Below are 15,663 nucleotides of genomic sequence, written 5' to 3'. Positions count from 1 at the left end.
ATGGTGCAGGTTGCAGACAAGGCTCGGACCCTGCATTGCTGTAGCTATAGCATAGGCCAGCAGCTGCAGCTCCAATTCGACCCCTAGTCTGGGAACCTCCATTTGCCACAGGTGCGGCCCTAAAAAAAATAAAGGCAAAAAAAAAAAAAAAAAGAACCCAGCGTAGTGTCCATGAGGATGTGGATTCAATCCCTGGCCTCGCTCAGTGGGTTGTGGATCCAGCATTGCTGTGAGCTGCAGAGTAGGTCGCAGATGTGACTCAGATCCCAGGTTGCTGTGGCTATGCGTAGGCCGGCAACTATAGCTCCAATTCAGCCCCTATCCTGGGAACTTCCATATGCTGCAGGTGCAGCTTTAAAAAAAAAAAAGGGAATCTAAAAGATTATAATTCCACTTTGGTAAGGATAGCCCGTTAACACCTTGGTAAACTCTTCCATTTTTTCTTTTCTGTATAGATGTACATTTTCTCCAAATTAGATCCTGTTGTAAATATGCTTATCTCATTTACTAACATTTTGTGAATACCTTTCATCACTGTAGCCACATTTCTATAGCCTCATTTTTTAATAGCTTCAAAGTTTTCCATGTACAGATATATCATAAATTTTTCTAATCAAGCTGTTTCCAGCTTTTCATCATTAAGAAGAGCTTTAGGAGTTCCCCACTGTGGCACAGCAGAATCAGCAGCGTCTCTGGAGTGCTGGGATGCAGGTTCAATTCCCTACCTGGCACAGTGGGTTAAGGACCTGGTGTTGCTGCAGGTGTGGCTTAGGTCACAACTGTAGCTGGGATCTAATCCTGGGCCAGAAAACCCCATATGCTGCTGGGTGGCCAGTAAAGAAAAAGAAAAAAAAAGGGAAGAAGAGCTTTAGCAGAGTTTCCTTGTGCCACAAGTTAAGGATCCAGTGTTGTCATTGCAGTATCTCCGGTCAGTCCCTGGCCAGCAAACTTCCATATGCTGAGGGTACAGCCCAAAAAAAGGACAACTTTAGTGAACACCCTTGTAGCTGAATCTTTGTGTTAATTTCTAAAATCATACCTTTGGAGTACTTGTGAGAAGTGGAATTATCAGTGTAAATTATTGGAATAAAAGGCATGCACACTTTTAGGGCTTTTGCAGCATAGCATGATTTCAAAAGTCCCTGTCATCAGTTAAACTTGTTTTCAGTTAAGTAGGAGATAGGTTGGAGGGCATGGAATCGTAAACCCTTGCCTAAGCCATGGAAAACTAACATATCTCCATTCCTTCCCTTCTTCCTTTGCATAGGAAAACTTGAATCCCTTAGTAGTTCTGAATTTATTTAAAAGAATCCCAGCTGAAGATATCCCTCTACTCCTGATGAATCCAGAAGCTGGAAAGCCCTCTGATTTGATTCTCACGCGACTTTTAGTGCCCCCTTTGTGTATCAGACCCTCTGTCGTGAGTGATTTGAAGTCTGGCACCAATGAGGATGATCTGACGATGAAATTGACCGAAATCATTTTTCTAAACGATGTCATCAAAAAGGTCAGTGCTTCCCGTTAGCATTTCCAAGCCCAAGTTTGGGAGTCTGTCCACGCAGATCCCTCTGAGGGAGCAAGTCAGACTGACCAGGCTTGTTTCTGTTTATCCCCTGCCCATTCTAGCATCGGATATCAGGAGCTAAGACCCAGATGATCATGGAAGACTGGGATTTCCTGCAGCTGCAGTGTGCCCTCTACATTAACAGCGAGCTCTCAGGCATTCCCCTCAACATGGCGCCCAAGAAATGGACCAGAGGGTTCGTCCAGCGCCTGAAGGGAAAACAGGGTATGTTCCCAACCAGGTGTGCAGGAGACAGTCCCTGGCCTTTGTTTTGTCTTGGGGGGAATGTCTGTCCGCTTACCTACTTGGAGGTCACAGGCATTCCTTGGTCTTCCTGGTCATGTTGCCTCTAGCTAGTGCCTTGGAGGCCTATGATGTATTTTTCCTTATTTAGGTCGATTTAGAGGCAATCTCTCAGGAAAGAGAGTGGATTTTTCTGGCAGAACAGTCATCTCACCTGACCCCAACCTCCGAATTGATGAAGTAGCTGTTCCAGTCCACGTGGCCAAGATCCTAACTTTTCCTGAGAAGGTAAGTGCAATGAGCTACTCAATATTTTGTTTGAATTCAGTCTTTGATGTTACATTCTGAAATTGCTGGGAATTCCCATTGTAGCTTAGCAGGTTAAGAACCCGACATAGTGTCTATGAGGTTGTGGGTTTGATCCCTGGCCTCACTCAGTTGGTTAAGGCAGCTGTGGATCTAATTTAACCCCTAGTCTGGGAACTTCCATATGCCGTAGATGGGGCCCTAAAAAGAAAAAAAAAAAAAAATTTTGAGATTCCAAACATCAGGCAGTGGAAAATCCCCAATAACCCACCCAACCCACAGTTGGGTGTGTGTGTGTATGTTTATCTTTCCAATTTGTTTCATACAGACATCATCATGTATAATATCTGCAGCATATACAGCCACTCTTCACCTTTTATGTGTGTATACTCAGATCTGCATTAAACTTACAAGTCTGAAAATTTTTGTTTCCAAATAATGTCATCTTGGACATCTTTCTGTGTTCTTGCGTCACGTGTTAAAGTAACTAAACGATAAAAAAACACAACCACTTAGTTTTCTCAGATCGAAGTATTTTTAAAACGTTAGAATCACTGTGTCAGACTTTGAATGTTTTAAGGCTATAGATGCATGCCCGAAACGCCGTACCACTTTACATTGAATTCATACTCATCATGGGTGTAAAATGCGATTTACCGCATTTTTTTTTTTTTTAAACTGAGGTGTAGATAATTGAAAGGCCTGATAATAGGAGGATATTGATTGGCTTTGGCTTTGCCCTAGAGATTTGTAATTAGCCCAGACCACAGATGCTTCTGATAAAGCTTGTGTAAAGTGTCCTTGGTTGAGTTACTGATGATCCAGAGTTTCCCTCTCTGAGATGATGTCCCACAAGACTGCTGCCCAAGAGGCCACACGACATGGCAGTGCAGACCATAGCCTATGGTGCTGGTGTCACAGCTTTTAAACCTTAGGAGCCCATGGAAATCTTTGCAGATGGAACTGCCATCTGTTTTTAGGATCACAGAATGTGCTGCAAGGTCCCTACAGATCAGTCCAACCCACTCATTTTACCACTGGGGAAACCAAAGGCCAGTAAAGACTTGGCCCCATCACCAGCAAGTGAGTGAGTGGCCTAGTTCAGACTTGAACCTGATGCCACTGTGTTGTTGACCTTACAATCAAGACCCTGGCAGCAGGGTGCCTGTGGGGTCTCCCTTTCTCCTAGAATCACACAGGAAAGCAGAAAGCGAGACCCAGTTCAGTATAGTGTGCCAGCTAATAGAAACCTCATAGTATCTCACTGTGTTTTGTATTGTGGTCCTGCAGGTGAACAAAGCAAACATCACCTTTTTGAGGAAACTGGTTCGGAATGGCCCTGAAGTTCACCCAGGAGCCAATTTCATTCAGCAGAGACACACACAGATGAAAAGGTAATGCTTTCCGACGTGGTCAAATGTAACTACCTTCTTGTGACCAAGTTCACTGTGGCCATACTCAGCCATAGAGTGTATCCAGAACAACTGTTGTGATATTTTGGCATGTGGAAAATATCATTAAAATTGCAATGAGCCTAGGTACATTGCTGTGCTGGCTCACTGAATGTAGGCACAATGTTCATTTATCCCGTAGTGTTTAAAGTTATTGGACCTAGGTAGACAAAATGCATTGGGATATGAAAGCAGATCATTTTCTGTGTCACCTGAGCACTCATGGGCTACCTCAGTACACTCATAACCCAGGAGGCACTCATTTTGTCAGTTCTGGCTTTTCAAAGCAAGATGAGCTGATCACCAGTGCCTTTTTATCTCATGAGATTAAAATATGGCAACAGGGCACTATAGTAGGAGAAGCTGGTTTATTACTCTATTTCTATAATTCCAAGACATGCTTTTATCATATTTTGACATTTCTAAAATTAAGATGTGGGGAGTTCCCGCCGTGGCGCAGTGGTTAACGAATCCAACTAGGAACCATGAGGTTGCGGGTTCGGTCCCTGCCCTTGCTCAGTGGGTTAACGATCCGGCGTTGCCGTGAGCTGTGGTGTAGGTTGCAGACACGGCTCGGATCCCGCGTCGCTGTGGCTCTGGCGTAGGCCGGAGACTACAGCTCCGATTTGACCCCTAGCCTGGGAACCTCCATATGCCATGGGAGCGGCCCAAGAAATAGCAAAAAAAAAATAATAATAAAATAAAATTAAGATGTAGGAGTTCCCACTGTGGCACAGTGGAAACGAATCCAACTAGTATCCATGAGAATGCAGGTTCGATCCCTGGCCTTGCCCAGTGAGTTAAGGATCTGGTGTTGCCATGAGCTGTGATATAAGTCACAGATGTGGCTTGGATCTAGTGTGGCTGTGGCTGGCAGCTGTAGCTCCAATTCGACCTCTAGCCCGGGAACTTCCATATGCTGCAGGTATGGCCCTAAAAAGCAAAAATAAAATTAAGATGTAAGATATATCTTATAATCATTTTGTTGTAGTTTAATCAGTGGTATGTGGAGGCACCTCAAATTCAGTGAAATGTGATCATTGTAGAGACTGAATCCTGATAAGAGGAAGAAACTTGCCAAAGAAACTTTGTTGTCACAGATGTGTCCGTTATTGTTTGTTAAGGTTTTTGAAATATGGAAATAGAGAAAAGATGGCTCAGGAGCTCAAATTCGGGGATATCGTGGAGAGACACCTTATAGATGGAGATGTGGTCTTGTTCAACCGACAGCCCTCACTGCACAAATTGAGCATTATGGCACATCTGGTGAGTATGAGATTGGATTTCATTTTACTTCTGCTGAGTGGAAATCTCTGTGTGCCATGCTAAATTCTGGACTTCTAAGTTTGAAATTGCTAGCAATCTCAGACTTTCATAACTTTTCTCATTTTTAATGAGTGAAACTCTTACTAAATTTCAAATTTTCCTTCAACATTTTTAGTATTTATAACATATCATTTACACAGCTGTAAAACACAAACTAATTGAAAATTAATTTGAAAGTGACCACCCTGATTTCACTTGCAGACAATATATATACACATTTTTGTGTGCGCAGATTTATGTCAAATAAATACAGCAGAAAATTGGCTTGATTTAACATAGCAAGAGTTCCTGTTGCAGCTCAGCAGTAACAAACCCAACTAGTTTCCATGAGAACGTGGGTTTGACCCCTGGCCTCACTCACTGGGTTAAGGATTTGGCATTGCCATGAGCTGTGATGTAGGTAGCAGTCACGGCTCAGATCCTGCATCGCTGTGGCCAGCAGCTGCAGCTCTGATTCGACCCCTCGCCTGAGAACCTCCGTGTGCCGGGGGCGTAGCTGTATAAAGCAAAAAATAAAATAAATAGCATATTAACTAAGTAACTAAAATGCTTGCTGGATTTCTCTTTGCAGTAGTCCTCCAACCAAGACCATTTAAGGTTATGGTTTAGGAGTTCCCGTCGTGGCGCAGCGGAAACAATCCGACTAGGAACCATGAGGTTGCAGGTTCAATCCCTGGCCTCACTTAGTGGGTTAAGGATCTGGCATTGCCGTGAGCTGTGGTGTAGTTTGCAGACGTGGCTCGGATCCAACGTTGCTGTGGCTGTGGTGTAGGCCAGCAGCTATAGCTCCAGTTAGACCCCTAGCATGGGAACCTCCATGTGCCATGGGTGTGGCCCTAAAAAAAAAAAAAAAAAAGAAAAAAAAAGGGCACAAAAAAAAGGCTATGGTTTAATATATTTTTCTGAGTGGTTTAGTTCTTGCAACAGCAGCAGTTCCCTTTTCTGGAGATTTAAAATGTAAACCAAACCATTAAAAAAAAAAAAAAAAAGGACAACCTTCAGAATGGAGAATATAGGGAGTTCCCATTGTGGTTCAGCAGTTAACGAACCCAACTAGCATTCATGAGAAAGCGGGTTCAATCCCTGGCCCCACTCAGTGGGTTAAGGATCCAGAGTTGCCGCAAGCTGCAGCGTAGGTTGCTGACATGGCTCAGAGCAGCTCTGTTGTAGGCCAGTGGCTACAGCTCCGTTTGGATCTCCTAGCCTGGGAACCTCCATATGCCGAGAGTGCAACCCTAAAATGACAAAAAGACCCCAAAAAATGGAGAAAATAGTTACAAACAATGCAACTGACAAGGGCTTAATCTCCGAAATATAGAAACAACCCAATCGAAAAATGGGCAGAAGACCTAAGTAGACATTTCTCTAAAGACATATGGATGGGCCAGTAGGCACGTGAAAAAAATGCTCAACATCACCATTTATTAGAGAAATGCAAATCATATCTGCAGTGACATACCACCTCATATCAGTCAGAATGTCTGTCATTAACAAGTCAACAAATAACAAATGCTAGAGGGTGTGTGGAGAAAATTGAACCCTCCTACACTATTGATGGGAATGTAAATTGGTACAACCACTATGGAAAACAGTATGGAGGTTCCTCAGAAAACGAAATATAGGACTACCACTTGATCCAGCAGTCCCACTCCTGGGCATATATTTGGACAAAACTTTCATTCAAAAAGATACATGTACCTGTATGTTTGTTGTAGCACTATTCACAATAGCCAAGACATGGAAACAACCTAAACATTCATCAACAAATGAATGGACTAAGAAGATGTGGTACATACATACAATCAAATACCATAAAAATAGCCATAAAAAGAACAAAATTATCCCATCTGCAGCTACGAGGATGCAACTAGAGATTGTCATACTAAGTGAAGTAAGTCAGAAAGACAAAGACAAATACTGTATATCATTTCTGCGTGGAATCTAAGATATGAACAAATGAACCTATCTACAGAACATAAACAGACTCACAAATGTAGAGAACAAACTTGTGGTTGCCACGTGGGGGAAAGGTGGAGAATGGGATGGACTGGGAGTTTGGTTTTTGTGGATGTAAACGATTACATTTAAAATGGATAAGATCCCGGAGTTCCCGTCGTGGCACAGTGGTTAAAGAATCCGGACTAGGAACCATGAGGTTGCAGGTTCGATCCCTGGCCTTGCTCAGTGGGTTAAGGACCTAGCGTTGCCATGAACTGTGGTGTAGGTCACAGACGTGGCTCAGGTCCCGAGTTGCTGTGGCTGTGGCTCCAATTTGACTCCTAGCCTGGGAACCTCCATATGCCACGGGTACAGCCCTAAAAGGCAAAAAAAAAAAAAGAAAAGAAAAGAAAAGAATAACATAAAAAAAAATAAAAAGGACATTAAAAAAAAAAAATCCATGAGCATTTGCAAGCAGTGTTTGAACAGTGTTTGAACTCCTAAGGATTCATGAATTTTCTAGATTCATTTTTTTCAGTAGTTTATGAAAACATTACATCAATCTCTGCTCAGTGGTGGAAATATCAAAGAAGCAGTTGATGATTATGGCGATTTAGAAAGCAAACAAAAGCCTTATCCCTTTCTGAAAACTTTTGCTTGGCTTTGGGGCATTATAACATGGAAATATTTTTGTTTGAAAATTTTCAAATATATACAAAAGTAGAAAGACGACTACGATGGATTCACATATTCCCATCCTCTATACTCATTGATTTTCAAGATGTTGCCACACTTGTTTTCTCTGCCACTTTTTTCTTTGATGAACCTAGATGACATTTTTTTTTCCATGTATATTCAGGTGCTTATGCAAGACACCCATAACTACAGTGCCATTGGTTTGCCTTACAAAATAAAGTCATTCCTTGTTATTGTCTAGTACTCTGTCCATAGTCAGATTTCCCCCAAACATCTCAAAATCTTTTTGCAACTAGCTTGTTCAGAGTGAGAGGCAGGGAGTTCCCATTGTGGCTCAGCAGGTTAAGAACCCAACTGGTATACATGAGGGTGCAGGTTTGATCCCTGGCCTCGCTCACTGGGTTCAGGATCCGTGTTGCTGCAAGCTGCAGTGTAGGTCACAGGTGAAGCTTGGATCTGGTGTTGCTGGGGCTGTGGTGTAGGCTGGCAGCTGCAGCTCCAACTCAACTTCTAGCATGGGGACTTCCATATGCTGTAGGTTTGATCCTAAAAAGAAAAAAAAGTGAGATGCAAAATCTGTACATTACATTTAGTTGATACATGTCTTAAGCCTCTATTGATATCGAATAGAATGGTCTCCCCCTCCTTTTTTTTTCTTTTTTTTTGCTTTTTAGGGCTGTATTCTCAGCATATGGAATCCAAGCCTCATCTCTGGTCTACCCCACAGCTCACAGTAATGCCAGATCCTTAACCCACTGAGGGAGGCCAGGGGTTGAACCCGCATCCTCGTGGATACTAGTCGGGTTTGTCATCGCTGAGCCACAACAGGAACTCCCCCCCCCTTTATTTTCAATGTCATTATTGAAAAAAACAGGTCCAGGTCATTTGTCCTAAAGAATTTCACATATTCTGTTTGCCTGTGTGTGGCCTTAAAGGTTCCTTCAAGTTTCATTTTATTCCTTTAGACTGGAAATTAGCTCTCAAAGCATGATTAGATTGAGGCTCAACTTTTTGACCAAAATAACTCATAGCTGGTGCTGACCACTTCCTCTTGCCTTATTTCAGGAAGCACACGTGGTCTGGCTGGCCCACTCTTAGGTATGCTGAGAAGGATAGGGATTCAGATGCTTAAGCCTGGTGCTTTCCTTGAGGGGTTCTTCATCAACCTTTTCTCTAATAGTCTCATCCACTTATGATCATTACCTGCATTATTTCATTGAAATTGCAAAGTGATGATGTTCTAATTTATCATTCCTTTCACATTTAACATCTGCCTTTTTTTTTTTTCTTTTTTTATGTCTTTGGCCACACCCATGGCATGTAGAAGTTCCCAGGCCAGGGATCAAACCCGAGCCACAGCAGCAACCCAAGCCACAGCAGTGACAATGTCAGATCCGTACCCTACTAATCCAAAGGAGAACTCCCATTACCTTCCATTTTTATAATGAATGAATTTTTCCATTGTTAATTAGGGCTATTTACTTACCCAAAATAGCATTTAGGAAAGGCAGCGTAAATGTCTAATACCTTTTCCTTTTTTGTCAATTTAGGTAATAAAAAGTTGGTGCTCAGTTTTATCCAACTAGGTTGGTTTGGGGTTTTTTTTTGGGTTTTTTGCTATCCTTTTTTTCTATTGGCTACACCCATGACATGCAGAAGTTCTTGGGGCCAGGGATTGAACCTGTACCATAGCAGCAACAACACCAGATCCTTAACCCACTGAGCCACCAGGAAGCCCAAGTCAGTGTGTTTTAATCAACTTCTGCCATTAATCTTTTGATAGCAAACTGTGACATCATTGGGCAGTGGGACCCCTTTCTTATGGCTTCTGTGTTGGTTATTTGTCTTATAGTATTAAAGTAAATTCAAAAAATGAAAGAAAAAAAATAATAAAGTAAATTCACTGGGTTGTTTTGATCTAATAAAGCTACTTATGTGAGTCCACAAGTGACATGTTACTTGCCGGAACATACTAGAATTTTAATCCTTTAATCTAAAGTGTCCACTTCTCCAGAAAGCCATTTTTTTCTATGTTGAAACTAAGAAACTTTTGGACAAATGACTTAAGTCCTTCTCTTGTTTCATTTGGTTTTGTATTCCACAGGCCAGGGTCAAGCCCCACCGGACCTTCAGATTTAATGAGTGTGTCTGTACACCATACAATGCGGATTTTGATGGTGATGAAATGAACCTTCATCTTCCTCAAACAGAAGAAGCTAAAGCAGAAGCCCTTGTTCTGATGGGGGTATGTAGGGTGGTGCAGCCCAGCTTCTGAGTAAAACCTCCTTAAAAGGAAGGGGAGGAAAGTGTGTCCTGTTTGAAAACACCATGTTATATAGGGAGTTAGTTTCTCCGATAGGTGCGGAGTTGAGTGGAGTGGGTATCTCCTGACCTGCACTGTAGGTTCCCAGAAGAAAGTATACACATGAGCACCAGTTAAGAAAAGGTAAGACAGGGGTGTAGCAGAAACTTGACTGTTGGGTATCATGCTCATTTACAGCTAAGTTTTAAAAAAGATTCGAGGAGTTCTTGTGGCCCAGTACTGACTAGTAGCCATGGGAATGCCGGTTCGATCTCTGGCCCCGCTCAGTGGGTTAAGGATCCAGTGTTGCCATGAGCTGTAGTGTAGGTCACAGACACAGCTCAGATCCCACATTGTTTGGCTATCGTGTAGGCTGGCAGCTACAGCTCCAATTTGACCCCTAGCCTGACAACTTCATATGCCTTGGGTATGGCCCTAAAAAGATCCAAAAAAAGAGAGAGATTTGAGCAAATGCACTTTGATGCACAGACACTTCTTTAAATTGGTTGATTATACACTAAACAAGTAAGCATCCATTTTTGCCAATATAGGCACTTGTTACATTTTAACTAAATCTTGTTAGACTTAATATCTTTTTTTCTTTTTAGGGCCGCAGGTGCAGCATATGGAAGTTCCCAGGCTAGGCGTCAAATCAGAGCTATAGCTACCAGCCTACATCTCGGCAACAGCCAGCAACTCGGGATCCAAGCCACCTCTACGACCCACACCACAGCTCATGGCAATGATGGATCCCCGGCCCACTGATCAAGAAATCAGATCCACATCTTCATGGATACTAGTCGAATTCGTTTCCACTGAGCCATGACAGGAACTCCAGAACTTAATATCTTAACCGAGAGAAACGTGATAGATCTGCCATCCTCATGGGGAGTGTGGAATTGATTAACCTCAGAGATAGCACAGTGCTACTCATAATTCATAAAAGTAAATTTTCTTTGGAGGAGAGCACTTATTAATAACAATGATGTCACTATTGAAGTTGAATCAGTAAATAAAAATCTCCCAACAAAAAAAGCAGTAATGTCTTACATCCATTGTAAGAACCCAAAACAACTTCACTCATTATTTGAGTGTTGGTAGGAACCTCTGAGGTCAATCTTGCTGGTTTTTTCTATCCCCTGGCAGATGAAGAGACTGGAAGTTAGTGACAAAGCTGGAGTTAAGGACCCCAGCTTAGTTCTCAGTCTCATCTTCCTGCTGCTCTTCATTTATTTATTTATTTTTGGGTTTTTTGGTGTTTTTTTTTTTTTTTTTTTTTTTTGCCATTTCTTGAGCCGCTCCCGCGGCATATGGAGGTTCCCAGGCTGGGGGTTGAATCAGAGCTGTAGCCGCCAGCCTACAGCAGAGCCACAGCAACACGGGATCCGAGCCGCATCTGCAACCTACACCATAGCTCACGGCAATGCCGGATCCTTAACCCACTGAGCAAGGCCAAGGATTGAACCCTAAAACCTCATCATTCATAATCGGATTTGTTAACCACTGAGCCATGATGGGAACTCCTCTTCATTTATTCATAACCATTCAGTCCTGTGGTGCAGATCTTTGGGGCTGCGTCATGCATCCAGGGGTGGCTAAGGGTGGCTAATGTATTGTGTTTCTTTTTCCTTCAGACTAAAGCAAATCTTGTAACTCCAAGGAATGGAGAACCACTAATTGCTGCTATTCAAGATTTTCTGACAGGTGGGTTTGTGGAATTTACTTGAAAGAAGACTGTGGAACAGGAGGATTCTCATTCAGAGTGATTCACGGAACCACTTCAAAAGCCATTTAATTCTGTTTGTTTACTAAGTGCGATTGTGAACCTACATGAGATATTTTGTACTGGTTGATTGTCCATTGAACCAAGTGTTTAGTGAGCTCCTGCCATAGCTGAGACATTTTTCTAAGTGCTGGAGACATGGCAGTGAGTAAAACAGAGTCCCTTTCCTTGTGGAGCTGAGATTCTAGTTGGAAGAGAGAGCCAAGCAACAGCCACTGTGTTTTACCTCACTCTTTTAGTGATAGTCCGTGTTTATTTTAAAGTCAAAGACTTGTGATTTTTCTCACAATTTTTCCCTTTTCTTTGTTCTGTGTTACTTAACATCCTCAGGTGCCTACCTCCTCACTCTTAAGGACACTTTCTTTGACCGAGCCAAGGCTTGTCAAATCATTGCTTCAATATTGGTGGGCAAAGATGAGAAAATCAAAGTTCGCCTGCCGCCACCTACAATACTAAAGGTTTGTGCAGGAGCCGTGTGTGTGCACACAGGGATGTGTGTGTGTAACTGGGTGGGTGTACCGGTGGCCTTCGCGTACACACACTGGTGCTGGGTTGGCGTGGGATTGCCGTACCATCTGGTCTTGAGACCAGGCTCAGCCAGCTGATGCTCTGACTTCCTTTCCTCCTTCAGCCCGTCACCCTGTGGACAGGAAAGCAGGTGTTCAGCATCATCCTCAGACCCAGCTATGACAATCCAGTGAGGGCCAACCTCCGAACCAAGGGCAAGCAGTACTGTGGCAAAGGAGAGGATCTCTGTGTCAACGATTCCTGTGAGTTAAGCACCAGGGTGGGGCCCTGGGGTCAGGAAGGCAAATGGCCAATAATTGCCGTCGCTTAGCCAGCAAACCCCGTATGTCTAAGGCCTTAGGCCCAAAGTTTCCCTGAAGGTTCTTCAGGGAAATGCAGCTGGTGTTTCGCTAAAATGTAGAGATCATGCAGACATATTTTCAACCCAGTGATTAGAACATTCGTCTCCAAATGTGTTTTGTCTTAAGTGACTTGTTGCTATGCAAATTCTTTTATTCTACCTTTTTTGTTGTTTTTTGCCATGCAAGGATCTCATTATTTAAGGCATGTAATTTATTATTTTATGTCCAAAAATGTGTTCATTGTCTAAAAATATGACTAAATAGAAAAAAAACTATTTTTTTTTTTACTTTCCTCACCTGCTCAGTGGACATTTTGATAACATGAAGATCAGTGAGAAGATTTAAATGTAACCCATCTGAGCCACCTAGACTGATTGAACCCACAGTGTGGTCCACGGGCCGATTCCATGCAGGCAGCATTTAATTTCTGGATCCCAGGCTGCTAACAGGCATTTCCCCATCAGGCTGTTTTGAGTAGCACTGATTTGTTTTGTTTGTTTGTTTGTTTTATCTTTTGTCCTTTTAGTGCTGCATCAGTGGCATATGGTGGTTCCCAGGCCTAGGGGTCTAATCGGAGCTGTTGATGCCAGCCTACGCCAGAGCCACAGCAATGCCAGATCTGAGCCATGTCTGCGACCTACACCACAGCTCATGGTAAGGCCAGGGATCAAACCCACAACCTCATTCCTAGTCAGATTCACTTCTGCTGCACCACGACGACGGGAACTCCTGAGAAGGACTGATTTGGAATGAGCTTTGCTAGCAAGGCCTTGAGACAAGAAGTTGATCTGCAGGACTCTGTACTAAAGAGATTCTAAACCGTAGCATCTCTCTGAAGGTTAAGGTTTTTCTGCTTTCTCATGATGGAGAAACAATTTTGAAGAACACTGATTTTTTTTTTTTTTTTTTCTTTCAGGTTTATGACCATTCTTTTGAAAATATACTCTCCAGTCTTTAAGATATCTTGGCTTATTTTATTTTGTTTTATTTTATTTTTTATTTTATTTTTAAGGCCACACCTGTGGCATGTATAAGTTCCCAGGCTAGGGATCAAATTGGAGCTGCTGCTACAGTCTTCACTGCAGCCATGGCAGCGCCGGATCCAAGCCGCACCTGCAGCTTATGCCATAGCTTGTGGCAATGCCAGATCCTTAACCCACTGAGTGGGGCCAGGAATCAAACCCACTGTGTTGCGTTCTTAACCCACTGAGTCACAACAGGAACTCCCTTAGCTTCTTATTTTAGTTCGTGTTTTCTTTCTTTGAGATAGCAATTTCATTTTATTGTTGTTTAGGCTATTCATGGTGATGCCATGGTTAGTCTTCAATTTCTTAGGTGAAAAACAAAGTGTTTTATAAACCGCACTTTGTTGTACATGATTGAATTGATGCTCCAAATGTCCCCATGACATAAGATGACAAGTGCTTGATACTGTCATCCACAGTTCTCTTAAAAGAACAGTGAGGGTCATGTCCTAGTACGTTTTGGAGTCAGGGCTATAGAGTAACTAGACTTTTCATGCTTTTCAAAAGTTACCTAGATTTCTTTTTTCCCCTCAAAATCATTTTTTTAAGAGAATTTTTTGTTCTGTTTTAACTTTTAATACAGGAACACATTTTCTCAATGGCCTCAAATTCATTTTGAAATGAGGCAGAGTAATAAATAAGTAATTGTTTGTAAAAATGCATAATCATTATTTCCTTCCAGACGTCACTATCCAGAACAGCGAGTTGATGAGTGGCAGCATGGACAAAGGCACCCTGGGATCAGGATCCAAGAACAATATTTTTTACATTTTGCTGCGAGACTGGGGGCAGAATGAAGCTGCCGATGCAATGTCACGGCTTGCCAGGCTGGCTCCTGTCTACCTCTGTAAGTACCTCAGCATCCTTGTTTTATCACTGCAAGTTGGTGGTATTTTAGGGGTTTTTTGCACTGTTGTTTCATCCCTCTACCCCACATACATGTACACACAAGGAGAAGGATACTTATTCCAGACTAAATCATGTATGATTTTCTTAATGAGATTAGCTCCATAGTATCTAGTTTGGCTGCAGATTTGAATTTGCTTTTCAGTTCTCTTCAAGGCTACAGTAGCTCTCTAATGCCAATCAGTGTCTTCTGTGTTCTGCTTTCAAAGTACCAGTGCAGGACTATCACCCTCTGGGCTTCCACGATTCAGCCCTACGGGGTTATTCAGTATTCCCCTACTATATCTGCCCTGTTCTGTCTCATTTGTTTGTTTATGCTTTGAGCATACCATGGGTCAGGGGATTTTGTTTGTTAGTTTTTTGCTTTTTAGGTCCACACCTGCAGCATATAGAATTTCCTAGACTAGGGGTCGAATTGGAGCTACAACTGTTGCCATAGCCACAGCCACAACAACACAGGATCCAAGCCATGTCTGCAACCTACACCACAGCTCACAGCAATGCCAGATCCCCAACCCACTTAGTAAGGCCAGGGACCAAACCTGCATACTCATGGATACTAGTCAGATTCAGTTCCACTATACCACAACGGGAACTCCCAGTCAGGGGATTTTTTTTTTGCACACCCCAGAACATCTTTAGTCTACTCTTATACTTGACCCTTCACTGGGTGTAGAATTCTAGTCTGCAAATTATTTTCCCTGAGAACTTTGAAAGTGTTGCTCTATTGTCTTCTAGCTTTCAGGATTGCTGTATTTTTATTCCCAGTGTTTTCTATTTGAATTGTCTTTTGGGAGTTCTCATCGTGGCTCAGTGGTTAATGAATTCGACTAGGAACCAGGAGGTTGCAGGTTCGATCCCTGGCCTTGCTCAGTGGGTTAAGGATCTGGCATTTCCATGAGCTGTGGTGTAGGTTACAGACGTGGCTCGGATCCCGCGTTGCTGTGGCTGTGGCATAGGCCAGCAGCTACAACTCCTATTGGACCCCTAGCCTGAGAACTTCCATATGCCATGGGTGCGGCCCTAGAAAAGCCAAAAAAAAAAAAGAATTGTCTTTTTTTTTTTTTTCATATAATGATTTTTATTTTTTCATTATAACTGGTTTACAGTGTTCTGTTAGTTTTCTGCTGTACAGCAAGGTGACCCAGTCACTCATATATATATACATTCTTTTTCTCATATTATCATGTTCCATCATAAGTGACTAGATATAGTTCCCAGTGCTATACAGCAGGATCTCATTGCTTATCTATT

At 42.5% G+C, this 15,663-nt stretch overlaps 1 protein-coding gene across 8 annotated transcripts in view; it reads left to right on the top strand.

Annotated features, from left to right (window-relative positions):
* Positions 1-15,663, top strand: part of POLR3A (RNA polymerase III subunit A) — a 58,685-nt gene that overhangs the window by 11,751 nt on the left and 31,271 nt on the right. For all 8 annotated transcript variants that reach the window (XR_014828185.1, XR_014828187.1, XR_014828186.1 and 5 more), the window contains exons 6-15: positions 1,268-1,507; positions 1,627-1,789; positions 1,959-2,095; positions 3,404-3,507; positions 4,689-4,830; positions 9,629-9,769; positions 11,461-11,530; positions 11,940-12,067; positions 12,241-12,379; positions 14,186-14,350. Coding sequence is in view for 4 of the 8 variants with exons in the window: in XM_001929360.7 (XP_001929395.2) it covers positions 1,268-1,507; positions 1,627-1,789; positions 1,959-2,095; positions 3,404-3,507; positions 4,689-4,830; positions 9,629-9,769; positions 11,461-11,530; positions 11,940-12,067; positions 12,241-12,379; positions 14,186-14,350 (1,429 nt within the window). In the remaining 4 variants the exon portion in view is untranslated. The remainder of the gene's footprint in view (positions 1-1,267; positions 1,508-1,626; positions 1,790-1,958; positions 2,096-3,403; positions 3,508-4,688; positions 4,831-9,628; positions 9,770-11,460; positions 11,531-11,939; positions 12,068-12,240; positions 12,380-14,185; positions 14,351-15,663) is intronic.

Source organism: Sus scrofa, chromosome 14, assembly GCF_054392235.1.
Source record: "Sus scrofa isolate SSC_HxYL_T2T_F1_AM1 chromosome 14, Sscrofa_HxYL_maternal_Yorkshire_Landrace_v2.0, whole genome shotgun sequence".
NCBI classification, from domain to species: Eukaryota; Metazoa; Chordata; class Mammalia; order Artiodactyla; family Suidae; genus Sus; species Sus scrofa.
The sequence above is the reverse complement of the archived record's forward strand: the minus strand, read 5'-3'. Positions and strand labels throughout refer to the sequence as shown.